Here is a 15486-nt window from a genome sequence, read left to right as displayed (position 1 = left end):
TAAGTGCTCTCGGATGACACCTGTCTCGGGAAACGCCCAGTTTAGAAGAGGTTTGCTATGGGGATTTGCTTCTAAACTGGGCGTTTCCCGAGACAGGTGTCATCAGAGAGGACTTAGACAGAAAAGAACAACCTTAACTTCAGAAGCTCATAAGTACTGAAAGGATTAAGATTTTTTTAATAGAAGTAATTTACAAATCTGTTTAACTTTCTGGAGCCAGTTGATATATATAAAAAAGTTTTTTTCCTGGAATACCCCTTTAACCCTCTATATTAGCCAGAGCAACTGGCAGACATAGCCTGTCCATATGTTACATTGTCAGGCATTCATCTTCAAGCACCTGCGGATTTCAACTATTCGCTGGGACATCTTCAATCTGACAAGGGGTTGTCTCATCAAGATTTCATTCTGGAGCTTTTTTTGGATAATACTGTGTAATTTAGATTCATTATTTTCTGTATTAATGTATTTTATACTGGAGACTAAAGTTATATTATCAAATACAACAGCTTGTTCATAAGTATGCTTCATGATAGATAAAGTAGTGAGGTTCCTTACTTTTTCTTCTGAATCTCCTGGTTGACATGTGATGACTCCATCTTTTGAGCCCCCCGCAAAGGTGGATTTACAGTTTTTTAGCCACTGATTGGAAAAAAATTTGAAATGATTATATTAATTGAAATAACAATAATCATATTATTATTAGTAGTAACAATATTAATTAAAATACTACTACAATATTATTATTGTTATTATTATTATACAAACACTGTCAACTCATCTGTTATAACATTTAAGGAGGAAATATGTTAAGTGCTCAGGCTGGCTTAAAAATAAAAGAAAGCCATACTAACCTACCCAATCCCTCATTGCTGTGGCCGATCCCTGGTGATATCCTAACACAGAAAATACCTGCTTAGCCTGTCGGTGGCTATAGCAGTGTGGCTATTGCCTCAGCCAGCAATTGGCTGTGCAAACATTTCCTTATGTCAAAACATCACCAGGGAGCACTGATCAGCAAGGATCGAGCAAGTTCAGAACCCTCGGTTATCAGGTAGGTTAGTATGGATAAATTTCTATTTTCAAGTCAACTTGAAAAAAATAAAAAATATAGCATCAGGCAACTCTTAAAAAACCTTGAAGCGCAACTGTCATGAAATCTGGGTGCTATAACCTGCACACAGCCTTTGTACTGTGTGCAGGTGGTGGGTATAGCAATGTCTTTACCTAATATTCGCAGGCTTTCATGACCCCAAAAAAAGCTTTTGATCAAAGCCACTGATGGTCGGATAGACGTGGCGCAAGGTACGTCAGTGCTGGGACCGCTGAGTGATTGACACACAGGTCCCAGCACATGCACCCTTCAGCTAATCTAACGTGCGCGCCACTGCGTGCCATCCAGCTAGCACTGCGCAGGCGCACTGAGGATGAAGACGGCGGTGGGAGCGAGCGCTTGCACGATGACACACAGCGGCGCACACGTTAGATTAGCTGAAAGGTGCATGCACTGCGACCTGTGTGTCAATCACACAGCGGTCCCAGCACTGACATACAGGGGGTGGGTGTGGCAGCGGGGCATCGCGTACCTCGCGCTATGCCTATCAGACAGTCAGTGGCTTTGATCAAAAGCATTTTTTGGGGTCATGAAAGCCTGCAAATATTAGGTAAAAACATTGCTAAACCCACCACCTGCACACAGTACAAAGGCTGTGCAGGTTATTGCACCCAGATTTCATGACAGTTGTGCTTTAAAGGGAACCAAGCAGCAACTTTTACCCTATATAACGCTTGACGACATGTTATATCTGGTAAAATCTTTATCCTCACCATCCCGGGGGATGTTTTCGCCCCCCAGGGATGGTGAGAATATGAAGTTATAAAGTCCCCCCTGGCCGCCTCAGCTTGACTGATGGCTCGTGTCACCACTCTGCTCCGTCTGCTTAGGGAGCAGAGTGATGATGCGGGCTGTCAATCAAGCGGGGCAGGACCACGGCCGCAGCAACACGACTAGGTAAGTTTAACTCCCCGCCTAGGGCACTACATACAGGGCATCTGGGGGGAACTTTATAACTTCTTATCCTCATCATCCCGGGGACAAAACCTTCCCCTGGGAATGGTGAGGATAAAAATGTTACCACATACTGTATAACGCATTGTCAAGCATTATATATGGTAAAATCTGCTGCTTGGTTCGCTTTAAAAGAAAATATATCAAAAGGAGTAAGCAAGCATTTTCTGGATATGTGTTGATGTGTGTTTGTTTATGTATATATACAGTGTATTTGTGACTGTACTACAACTTACTACTCAGTTTTTACTCTATTCTGTCCACCATGTTAATTAAGTCTTATACTTACAGATACTGTAGCTTCTTTCCTATTGTTGTAAGTGTCCAGGTATTCCTGCAGTTCTAAAACACTGAATTTCAACTTTTCGAGAAGCCCACATGACAACAGCTGAAAGACAAGATTATATTTGGTAAGCATCTTTGGTTTACACTATTTTCGGCTCACTTTACTGTAAATAGATGGAGAGCTAAGCTTGACTATATCAGAGGAACTGGTTAATGATTACAAATGTGTATGAGGTGGGGGGGGGGGGGTTGAACGACTGACAGCTGAGATTTTGGGAAAGAAGTAACTAACATGATGATCCTTGTTTCATTGGTAGAGAAGCTTTTACTAGACATGTCCTCACTATAATAAAACATTAACACTCAGCAGTGTACATCTGTAAGGTTGCAAGACAGTAGTTGGCACGTGAGTGTTCATGGTCCTACAAGAAAGTCCCAAAAAATCTTTGAAAGCATGTGGGCTGCTATTAACCCCAAGGGTGAAGATATACTGAAAGTCACGGGTGTTGCAACAAAGCGAACATACTCAAAATGGGTTTACAGTACTCACAGTCTCTGCATCCACAAAGAGAGTTGGACATTCAGAGCACATTGTCAGTAGCTGTGATGTGCTGACAAATTTTGACCCAATACCACGAAGACTATCACCAAGATAACAGGCAGCATCACATGTCAGGAAGCAGAACCTCTTCTGGATATTCTGTGGGGAACAGAGGTTTATTAATACTATTAATACTTGGATCAGCATAGTAAGCCAGTCCCATAGCAAGATGTGATATGTGGTCATCCCACAATTCTAGTTAAATAGTACCTGACACGTTGCTCCATAGGTTTAAAGCTACCAGGCAATCTGATGCTGTCAGTGGACACATTTCTGGAAGTCCCATGCAAAGTTTATGGGACTTCCTGAAAATCGTCCTCCGATTGTGCAGTCTGGAAGAAAGAAGTTTCCTGGCAATCTTGTAGCCCGAGTCTAATATATATTACATTTCAAGAATCCATATTGAATTTTTTTTTTTACTTTTGGCTGCCTTTTTTATTTATTTTATTTCTTTAAAACTAGGAACATGCAGGCTTTGAGCACTTTTGAAGTCCTATAAAAAATGCAAAATAAAAAAAAACAACAACATCCTACCCATCTAAAATATAATAAAGTCATATAGCCATAAAAAAGATGCCAGTGAAGATGCCGCAGATAAACAAATAACAAAAAAAAATAATATGTGTGCATACTATTTCCAACCAAACCCTATTGGATAGATTCACCAATTCTACACTCTAGGACCTCTACATCAGTGTTTCCCAACCAGTGTGCTTCCAGCTGTTGCAAAACTACAACTCCGAGAATGCCCAGACAGCCTTTGGCTCATGCTAGGAGTTGTAGTTTTGCAACAGCAGGGGGCACACTGATTGGAAAGCACTACACCTTGAAATCACACAACAATATAACAAGAAAATCCAAGATATTTTCAGTCTGTCTATCATAATACTCCCCCTTTATAAAGTATTGGTACGGCCTCACCTGGAATATGCTGTTCAGTTTTGGTCACCAGTCCATAAAAGGGACACTGTGTTGCTGGAAAGGGTGCAGAGACGCGCGACTAAACTAATATGGGGCATGGAACATCTTAGCTATGAGGAGCGATCAAAGGAGTTACAATTGTTCAGTCTTGAGAAGAGACATTTAAGGGGGATATGATCAATGTACAGAAGTATATAAATGGCCCATACAAAACATATGGAGAAAAACTGTTCCAGGTTAAACCCCCTCAAAGGACAAGGGGGCACTCCCTCCGTTTGGAGAAGAAAGGGTTTAGTCTCAAGGGGCAACACGCCTTCTTTACCATAAGAGCTGTGAATTTATGGAACAGTCTACCTCAGGAACTAGTCACAGCAGGAACGATTAATAAATTTAAAACAGGGTTAGATACATTCCTGGAACAAAATAACATTAATGCTTATGCAGAAATATAAAATCACATCCCTTCCCCAATATCCCACCACACCCCTACCCTTCAATTCCCTGGTTAAACTTGATGGACGTATGTCTTTTTTCGACCGTACTAACTATGTAACTAGGTAACTATGTAACTGGCAGAACCCACCTTGAACAAAGATGAAAACACGTGAAAGGTATAAACTGCGCAGGACCCATCAGAATCAGACATGAGCTGGTTAATATGACTCCGCCATGCTTCCTCTGCATCGTCACATGCTGTTGGTTGAAATGCAGCCAAGATGGCAGAGAAGAAGGGTGAGGGAGGAGGTGGTGTAATTCGGTCTCCATCTCCAAAGCTTTGAAGAAAAGTGAAAAAAAAAAAAGGATTGTAAATGTGCGTGTATATTTCCAGAGGCCTTTTTTAAAAATGAAAGAAGAGAGCTGATTGGTTGCTATGGGCAACTGGTCGACTTTTCCTCATGTTTTAATCGACTTTTCCTCAACTTTTGCACAAGTTTTGATGAATCTCCCCATATATATCGATAAACTTGTTCCTTTTAGTTGACTAAAAATGTCAACTAAAAATATAGGATAAGGGTGAGGGTTTTAGTCTAAAGTCCCATACAAGTCTATGGGACTTTCGGTACCTTTCTCCCCAAGCTCTCCATCTCCTGGAGAGTGTGTCAATCCAGCTTGCAAGCCCCTCCCACAAGCCATGCCTCTTATTTTAGGTCCTATTTTTTGTTTTGACTTCAGGCTGAAAACAACATTTTCGCCTGATACACCCACATCTCAGATCCTTCAACTATCTCTTAGGCTAGATTTACACATATCTGGCATCCTGCTCTGGCGAAACTGGGTGAAAATTGCCACAACTGATGCACCAACTGATGCCAGAAGTGCATCAGTTGTGCATCATCCGGCGTCCATTGGTTGTGACAGGGGAATGCAGCAAGATGCGTTCTCCTGTCTGTGCCGGTCCGACTAGTCCAATGATCCAGCGTCTAAACTGAGACGCTGGATGATTGTGAACTGTCCCATTCAAATGAATGGGATGAGTTCTGGGAAAAGAAAACTGACGATGGCCATATGTCATATTCTCCGCATCTCTGGGTGAATGTGTCGGTCCGGCTTACAAGCCACTTTTTGGCCTTTTACTGTGCGTTGGTCTGGCATGTAGCTCCTTTAACGTTAAGAAAAATGTCAATATTGCTTGCTACCCAACTAAATAACTTTTCTGAAGACACAACACTGACCACCAATATAGATGCCAGCACAGGTACACCACAGGAGGTCTGTGGTTAACACTGTGGTTATACAGTACATCTAACATATTGCATGGCCATTGTAAAAAATTATAAAATATTAATGAAACAGTCCTACTAGGCTATAGTCTTTTCCTTCTCACCATTGAAAAGGGGGATAAGGCTCCCCGAAACGCATCTGGTCCGAGACTGCACGCATGCACAAAGATTGGGACCCATCACTACAGATATTGATAAGTATCTCAACCTTATACAGGCAAAGCCGGTAAGAAGCCTCCAGCACAGGACCTCCATCCCACTCTCGCACCTTTCCCCGTGCCGTAGGGGTAGAGAGGGAGAATCTCTGAGGACCTTTTACGCTGCAATATACTGGATTTACATCACCAACCCGGCACCAACAGACCTGGTAAGAGGCACATAGTGCCGGACTTCCTATTCTCCCTTACCATTTGTCCCTGTGCCGTCGGGGTATAGCGCATCCGACCAGCCTTGCACAGACAAGGATTCAGTGGGCTCCCATTCAGGAGTCTCCAGCGCTGCTGAGCACAGCCATGAAGTATACAGCAGCCCCATACTGCACCAACTAACTGTTTAATGAACTGTGACTCATATCACCCCAGCAATAAGTCACCAGTATAAATTGGACTATCGTATCGCGCTCATTATAGCGCAGTTTACATATGTCCCCACTATTTCATTAATTCTATCTTGTGCATCGCTAGTTTTTAATGTTTACAATTACTATTTATAAATTACTTGTATTGTGAGGTGTCCTAAACAAGGGCCCTGCTTGGGATCTCACTTTTATATAATTTACTATTCACAATAAATTTATTTTTATTAGACACAATCCTGATTTCCCTTTCTTCCTTTTCTCACTCTAACTGTCCCAATTTTTCTCCCTTTTTTTCCCGCCTATAGCCTAGTAGGACTGTTTCATTTATATTTTATAGTGTTATATTTGGCACATTGGGTATGTGCAACACAGTATCCTCTACTTAGGCCCCTTCCGTTTTATGTAGAGCTCCCACACCTATATACATTGTAAAAAATTGTCTGAAAAAAATAGATGGAAAGAAAAACATCTAAAAACATACTGTGTCAGTGCATACTGCTCCATCATTCGATCATCTTTTTCTTCCTCAGCCATCTCAAGGCTGAAGCTATCATTACATTCAAACACTACTGGCATTTCGCTCATTGACCCCAACAGGTCATCTTCTTGGACAGTTGCATCATCTTCATCAAGAGCAGCATCCGCCTAAAATGTAAAAATGTGATAAATATTAATATGTTGACCCAACTTCAAGCTATAATCATCAAGTATTCATGTCTAGTTACTTTACATATCAAAGTACGGTATATGTCACCCCAGGCCAGACGAAACTGATGCCACTTGAGTAGTTCCCTTTGTAATTTGGAGAGACAAACATGAGAAAATAAGCTTGGTATGGTCTCTTACCTGACAAAAATTTACGTGGTGGTTTCTGATGTTAACATTGATTTGTGGCTTTTTTTTTTTAATGATCATGACATGTAGGTGCTATTGTAATAACCTGCCAAGTCATAGTTACATAGCTTTTCAATGTAATAAAATAATTCTCCTTCAGTCCATTTCTGTTTACAAATTATGTGGTGGATCCTGATGGACCAAGTGTCTTGAGGTCTCAGGCTCTGGAGGAAAGCCTCTAGTTTGCATTGTTGGACTGACCCACCAGTAAGATTTTATAAGGTTAGAGACAACACCTAACATGTGTTATTCGACTAACTTTAATACTAGAAATTAAACTTCTTTCTCTAAACCATCAAATCTACCTAAGAAATTTGCCATGTCAGATTGCTGTATTGGTACAGGGGGCCTGACGGCCACCACGCCCCCTCCCATAGACTTGTATTGAGGGGGCGTGGCTTTGATGTAACGAGGGGCATGGCCAACACCGCAGCGCAAAAACAGAGTTCGGAACATTTACTTCTGAACGCTGGCCAATGGAGTACCCCTTTAAACACATTAAAATGCTAAGATATTGCACCAAAAATATTAAGTAATTGTACTAAGAAAACTAGATATGTCATTGAGACATATTAGAAGTTTTGATTGGTTGGGGTTCAAGTCTTGAGACTCCAAATGATTGCTAAAGGGCACAATAGAGTTCAGCTGAGTGCTGTTCTTCCTCGCCAATCTTCGACAAGTGAGCAGTGACAGCATGTCACTTAAAGGGGTTGTCCAGTGAAAAACAACGTATACCAGGATAGGGGATAAGTGTCTGATCACAGGGGGATCAGAACGGGGCCCCATTCTGGAGATGGCGGGTTGTCATAGCGGTAAGCCCCTACAGTTAGTCACCTATCCTCTATCCTGTGAATAGGGATAAGTTCATTTTCCCTGGACAACCCCTATAAGCTTCTGCCATGTCTCAATAACAAGTCAATAGTTTTCTTAAGGAAAAGTTTCACTTTAACTTAAAAAATAAGATGCCCCCTAACCTGAGATCTCAGCTCATCTTTATGTCACTGTTCTTCCTAAAAGAAAACTTATGCTCAACCATAAGCCAATGTAGTAAAATACATCTGACATTTTCACTCTTTTTACACTAAACAGTACAGCAGACAATACTGTTAGTACTGACAGTATCCAGATGTCAACAAGACACAGTTGAATTTTTTGTAAATGTATCTACAGACGTAGCCAATAAACAATGGTCTGACATCAGATAATTGGTAGCAATTTATGTTGTGCATTACTTTCTACTCCCTCTACTTTAAAATACAGAGTACGGTAGCTATTCTCAGAGATTTGCCCCAGTATGTCCATGCAGTTAGTGGAATATTCTGTCACCAAGATTGTGTATGCGGACAAATACTACAGAACCACCTTAATGAAAGGAACATTATGAGGGTGAGGACAGAAAATGGTTAATTGAAATGCCAACAAATGCCCATCCAAGGAGTCTGCATTTAGATGCTCATTCGGTACATAGTAAAATGATGTTAGGCCCCAGCCCATTAACACTATACACGTCAGAATATAAACAGATCCTGTATTATGTGACTACTGAAAAAGCTATGGATGTTCTTTTGTTTGTATGTTTGTGATCTTCCATTAGGTGAAATGTGCTGATGTGTATGCTGCAGTCTGCTAATAGCTTATATATAGGAAAGAAAACATTGATCAACTTTCACCAACCTTTTATAATGAAAGAATGGAGTCTTCAATGCACCAATGCCTTCAAACAGCAGCATAGAGCAGTTTTTGTGCAAATCTAGCAAAATACTGTGGTCAGAATTTAATATTCTGATAGTGTGCCAGAACGGCATGAATAGATTCAAATGTGCATTATGCACAATAGGCTCCCACATAGGAAAATAAATCACGTAAAGAACATGCAGCCCACATCATAAAAGCATTTTGTGCCCAGTGACCACTAACTTTGTGTATCTCATAGTCCAACATGCAAAATAAAAAAATCAACTGAGGTCTATGTGAGAAGTGTTTCAGCCGGATTAGCGTCATATATTAAGCAGCAGGAATTCAGAGAAGTGTGAACAAGCAACAAGCAGAACACAGGCGTGGATTCATCATGGAAGGCACTCATATTTCACATGTAATATATCTTTACAGTATACAGTAAGTCGATTTTTTGAGGATTCTACACTGACCAATTGTAAACCTACTTATATAAAATGTGTCACAAGGCCCCCTCACCTACATGTGCCAGTTGTACGATTGACGTCTTCTTTCATGGCAGGGGGTAATTGGACTGAAGTGTGACTGCTACCTTTGTACCCCCTATGTCTACACTCCCATGCAAAAAAAAAACATTATTACTTTCCAGCATTTGGCACATGGGGTTTTATCTGACCAGGGCTCCTGTTTGCATGGGTTAAAAAAAATTACATATAAATAAAAAAATAATAATTAGGTCAATCGGATTTGTAGAAGACATTTGAATATTATATAGTGAGGTTTGGCCCTGGGTCACTTTATCTGAACTTATGTACCATGAAATATGTTAGTGCTCCGTACAGTACATACATAATGAATAATTATTACTAATAAAGTACTATTGTAGTAATCAATATGTTCCTATTCATTAATGTCAATTACAATGTCAATGTAAGGTCCTATATTAACTTGATCAGTGACCAATAGAATCCTCTGTTGCTGTTTCTTTCCTACACCCTATTAACTATATTCTAGAATATTAATACAACAGATAAGTATTTGATCCATGCTATGTACATATGAAAAATTGTTTAAAAAACATAATTTTCAGTTTTTTAGATTCAAGTAAAATTTCACAGTGTAGATTTCCTCCAACACACGTAGGACAGATACTGGCTGGAAGCCATGGAAGAGATTTTCTAGCACAGGTTTGTAAAGACCAACATGCGTCACCAGACACCATTTAGCGTCTTCGGCATTACTGTGGTCTCTTCATAACAAAAATTTTTTTTTTTTTTTTTTTTTATGTCCATACATGTGAAATATGCTACAAGGCCAAGATCAAAATTAGTAGCCATCAATGTTAGTCAATTTTTTATGGCTATAAAGCACCCGGAACTATCTCCCAGACCTTCTTCCAGTTAGAGAAGTAAGAGAAGCTTAGCTCTATGGTGTTTAGGCAGCGTATTAGTCTCCCACTATAATTGATAGATAGGGTTACTGAGAAATCAGATGGAAGAAGCATTCATTCAGCCATGGCCAACATTTCAGTTCTACCAAAACTCCATCACCTTAGAATCCTCAGATAAGAGTGGATTAGTGATTTCAGGCAAAGACGCATCAAAACTAGAGGTTCTTGTGTTAAGGGAATGGGGATCAGCAGAAGTTGTGTCACATGATGTGGAAGGAGACTCCATGTGATTTGTCTCTTCTGAAGGAGAAAGGCTTATGATCTAGAAGAAGAAAACAAAGACATTGTAACTTGTTAGAATCTATATTAGGAATTGTTTTCATTTAGGCCTCAAGCTTAATAGGGCCACATAGAAGTCACAGGTTCCTTATTGGGGCATGGGCAGCCTTTGGCTGGGTGTTGTAGTTTTGCAAGAGCTAGGTGCACCCTGGTTGGTAAATACTGTACAGAGCGGTACAGCAGCCATGTATATAAAGTTTCTTATATTAGCCTCAAATGTGTATTGGGACATATATCTCTCAACTTAATCTACATCTCTCTCTATTGCAACAAACCGAGACTCTTCTGGGCCCCAGGTAACAGAGGTCACAGGCATTTTGCCATCCATGTTACTAGTGGATTATTTTCTTTCCATGATCTCTCTATATATATCTACTAGCTGAATACCCGGCGTTGCCCGGTCTTCCTACCATAACCTTTTGGGGAGGAAAATTATAGTAATGTAAATAAATAATATATAAATAACACAGTGTTTAATTTTAAAAATGACAGATAAAAATACAAATATCTTCTATTTGATTATAGAGTATTGTATTTCATAACTTCTTTACAACATTAGGCCCTTTTACAACATCTTCCTTTTCAGGTTTGAATGTTGAAACAGAGCAAAATATGGTACAATGAAGCCGATTAGTACTGACTCACAGACCCTTAAAAAGTGAGGTTAACTCGACTAACATATTATTGCAATACTTGTTTGTATACTATATTCTTAGTTTCTCCCGCATTTGCAAAAATGATCAAATTATTAGTGGAACCCACCCTGGAGCACGCTACATATGGTGATCTTAAATCAACTCTGCAGTACCGAATGGACTGCCCTTGTGACTTCTTGATCGTGATGGAAAATACAAGTGTCACTGGGAGTTGTAGTCTCTTGAAAGTAAAAGGCAGATCTGTTGGAATAAGAGGTATTCTGTTTCTCGCTTTCCCTTTCCTGTCAAGATGGTAGCTTCCAACACATTGGGCAACATGTTTTTCACACACAGCCTTGTTCCATTGCAGTTTTGGTGGGTCAAGGTTTCGTAATAAAGTAATAAGACATCCAACTTTAAGTGATAGACGAGGTGGTGGCAATCCAGCCTGATCAAGGGAATTCTGGTGGGAAATTCACAGCCTCATCGGCATCTACTATGGTATCAAAAGATTTGTACTTAGTAACTGCTCCCGGTATCATAGAAAGTGTTTGATTGTTAATTTCATGGACATCCTCATTTTTAGCAGTAAGGATAGCCCTCTCGCACAACCAGTTTAGATTGTCTAAGTTGTCTGAAATATTATTGTATACTGCATTTATTAGTTCTGCAACTATGGATACCAGTTTGCAAAAATCAGACAGAAGTTTTATGTTTCCCAAAGATTCAACTGATAGTCTACCCTCTCTGATTTCAAGAAGTGTGTTTGAAAAAAATTGAGTGTTCTGATCCCTTGGAAGTACTCTGATATTTTCTTTTAATTTGATTTTTCTGACTCTTTTCCACAAAAACTGAATGTTTTAAACAGGCATATATTTCATCTGCTGGTGTTGATTTTGGAATGATAGGCAGGGTTTGTCTAAAGTCTCCACAGAGAAGCACCAGAGCTCCTCCCATAAATTTGTTATTCCCTGTCAAATCTTTAAGAGTTATGTCAAGGGCCTCGAGAGATTTTCTGCGGGCCATGGTGCATTCATCCCAGACGATTAATTTATTCAATTTGTGCTTGACCACTTGCCTTGCTTATGTTGCATGAAGGATTTTGTTGCCTTGCGATGTCTAGTGGCAATTTTAGTGCAGAATGGGCTGTCCTCCCTCCTTCCATAAGTGTAACTGCAATTCCTGAAGATACGTGTAGATAGGAATGACAAGAAGGCACCAAATGCACAATACACAGACTTCAGGGTAAAATACTTGCAGCTGGATGCATTCGCTAGGTTGAGCCAAGGCTTTCAAGTGCCGGGTGGTGGTGCTGTGATAAATACAAAGGATAGACTTGTAATATCAATGGTGCATAGAAGAAAAAGACATATCTGCACTCACCACCGGGATCGGCGAACGGCACTCCTAAGTGGAGTGAAACATCTGACCGAGACTGCAGAGACAGTTTGTGCGCTAAGAGGCTATAACCGGTTATTTCGCGCATCAGCGCTTCATCCAGCGGATGAAGCGCTGATGCGCAAAATAACAGGTTATAGCCTCTGACCGCACAAACTGTCTCTGCAGTCTCGGTCAGATGTTCCACTCCACTTAGGAGCGCCGTTCGCCAATCCCGGTGGTGAGTGCGGATACGTCTTTTTCTTCTATGCATCATTGCAATTCCTGAAGAGGCAATAGCAAGAGCAACTTCTCCCTGAGCACGAATCTTGGCCAAAAGTAAATTAGTAAAAAAAAATTTCCTGTACCCCCAGGGACATCGAGAAAAAAAATTCCACCTTGTTTTCTTGTTAAATGATCAATAATGATTTGGTATCCTTTCTTTGATCTTGATTTAGAAGTGTGTTTTTATCTGCCACAAATGCACGCAGCTCTTCGATGTTGTAGTTCTTCTCTCTCATGTAATCTGCATTCAGTACATCTTGTTGGTCTCGTACTGGTGCATGCAGGCACCAATGTCTGCACTAATGTCTTATTGATCATGGCAATACACTTGTCCTCTAAAATTATTAACACCTTGTTGAAAATCTTGGGACAAAAAGTAATTTCTAATGTTGTGTTATACTTCTCCCATAAAGTGTTTGGATTTGATGGACTGCATGTTGTTAGTATTATAGCAAACAGGTTTCTGATTTGGTCTGGTAAAGAAATTAATTCTGCTTCTCTCAATGTATTATCGCAGTGTTGGTCTCCTTCAAGCAAACCAAGCTTCTGACAGGCTTCTTTGTATGTTTGGCACACCTCGCCATTTATTGTTCTTAGCGCTGAGAAAGAAGTTGGTCCTCAAACTGTGTGAAGATGCATTCTTAGAAAAAAACATTCAGCATTGTTGGGGTGAATTGTACGCACTCTACCCAAGGCATCACTTTCAACTATATTGTGTCCAGGGAGGTGCTGTCCAACTTTTCTTCTACAGAAAACTTTCCTCCGATGTATAGTATCGAAGAACGTGAGGATAAAGCAATGTAATTGCAAAAGGATCCTCTTGACATAGTTAAAGAATGCTGTTAAAGTTGTGTTTGGTGGCTGTTCAACTACTCTAGGAGTAATTCTCCATTGTAAAAGGAACTCTCTGACTGTTTTCTAAATGAACACTCAGGTGAACAACTGTAGGGTGTCTTTCATGAATTGGAAACCCTAGAATCCGCCACACTGCTTCGCTACTGCTAATGTATCTACCCAACTGATACTGGATGACTTCTTTGTTTGTCTTCTCATTGTTTAGGCTGAACACAGCCATATCACTGCCTTTGTTTACATACTTGCACACATACTTGACTGATTTTACACTGTTGAGGTACTCAATGTTAATGTGTGCCTGGAACTTTTTGGAAAGCAGAGGTGAAAATGGCACAACCCACCTGTTGTCTTTTTCTATTTCTGTGCCTTGTAACTTTACTTTCGCCGTGAACCCTGCATTTTGTGGAGCTCATCATCTATATCGAGGATAACCATCAACTCCAGTTTATGTTTCTTGAATAATTTCCCTTGGGTATCACTTGCTGCACTTTCCATCCTTCATACATGGTGAATTGGGGTTTATATTTCCACAGGGTCCATGGATCATATTTTTAGTTACCACTGTTTGAAGATTGGGATCCTCTCCTAGGTCTGGGAGTTCAGCAGATATAACCTCATCTATTTGTGTGGGTTGGATTTTGCTTGCCAACCAGATTAAATTGTGTGAGTGTGGTAATCCTCGCTTTTGATATTCAAATGTATACATCCAGCATCTTGGTGCTCCAAACACATGGGCCTTTGTTATAAGTTTGATCAATGTTAACTGTTTCTGTCAGAAGACTCTCGCAATTAAGTCATGGCAGTCACTGGGTACTTGACCGTTTTTGAGCATTTCCTTTATCTCAGTCCAACCTTGATTGCATGTAAAGGAGATGAATAAATCTGGTCTACCATATGTCCTCACATATGTCATAGTATCCTGAGTATATATGTGCATGTGTCTGCCTGTAACTAAGGTCCCAATGTCTTCAACGTTCGCGTAATTTGCCACAGTGTCTATCAGGTGAATATATTCTTCTACTCTTAGTTTACTCTGATTTAAACAAATAAATAGAAGGCGCTCACTTTCAATTTTCGATGAACTGATGAGACAACTGCCTACAGTTTAATATGTGGTTCTGTTCATTTTCTCGAACCATTAGCCTGTATGCATGTTTCACCTGTTGCTGGATTGACCTGCCTTAAAGTGATACCCATCTTCCCCTCTGGGAAATATCACTGGGTACTGTAGAGCATCATAAGATCAATGTGTTTCTGAAATATATTGCAATGACTCGCCTTATCGCTGAATTATAATATCTTGTTTATCAAATTCGTTGCCTGATATAATGACTGCTACTTCTTCTACTTGAGGAGCATTGAAGAGTCGCTCGTGTTGTCCTGCTGGTATTCGGTCTGCTCTAATGACTACTTTATATTCATCCGTTGGCATACGTTCCAATGCTGTTTTAAATGTTTTAATTAGACAATTGTGCTCATGAAACATCCTTTGTAAGTTTAATACAATCTGATGCCTTATTCCCAAAATGTAGTCACATCATTGGTCAGCCTCCAATTGCTCGTCTCCCATAAAATATAGTTGTAGGAATTTCAGGGCTTGGTTAGGCAAGGGCAGGAATGATCCAGCCTTGTGGTAAATCTGACCTTGCACAGTGAATGTTGATGAAAAGCCAGGATGTTCAATTATTGATGTGGCACCAAAAGATGTCATTTGAAAATATGAATTGTACCTTCTGATGTTATTGAGAAAATGCTTTGATTCCAATGTATCTCCTAATGTTTAAGACAAAAGTCCATCTGGTGGTGATTCCAATTGAGATAGTTTCACTTTCCCATTTTTGCAGCACATTCCAGGTGACTCTGA

General features: G+C 40.1%; 1 protein-coding gene across 6 annotated transcripts in view; it reads right to left on the bottom strand.

Annotated features, from left to right (window-relative positions):
• FRY (FRY microtubule binding protein) overlaps positions 1-15486 on the bottom strand; it is a 526666-nt gene that overhangs the window by 26168 nt on the left and 485012 nt on the right. For all 6 annotated transcript variants that reach the window (XM_056561876.1, XM_056561877.1, XM_056561878.1 and 3 more), the window contains 6 exons: positions 10292-10453; positions 6655-6818; positions 4459-4648; positions 2904-3053; positions 2358-2456; positions 559-642 (listed from right to left, as the gene is read on the bottom strand). In XM_056561876.1, the coding sequence (XP_056417851.1) occupies positions 559-642; positions 2358-2456; positions 2904-3053; positions 4459-4648; positions 6655-6818; positions 10292-10453 (849 nt within the window). The remainder of the gene's footprint in view (positions 1-558; positions 643-2357; positions 2457-2903; positions 3054-4458; positions 4649-6654; positions 6819-10291; positions 10454-15486) is intronic.

This window comes from Hyla sarda, chromosome 2 (assembly GCF_029499605.1).
Source record: "Hyla sarda isolate aHylSar1 chromosome 2, aHylSar1.hap1, whole genome shotgun sequence".
Classification (NCBI taxonomy): Eukaryota; Metazoa; Chordata; class Amphibia; order Anura; family Hylidae; genus Hyla; species Hyla sarda.
The sequence above is the reverse complement of the archived record's forward strand: the minus strand, read 5'-3'. Positions and strand labels throughout refer to the sequence as shown.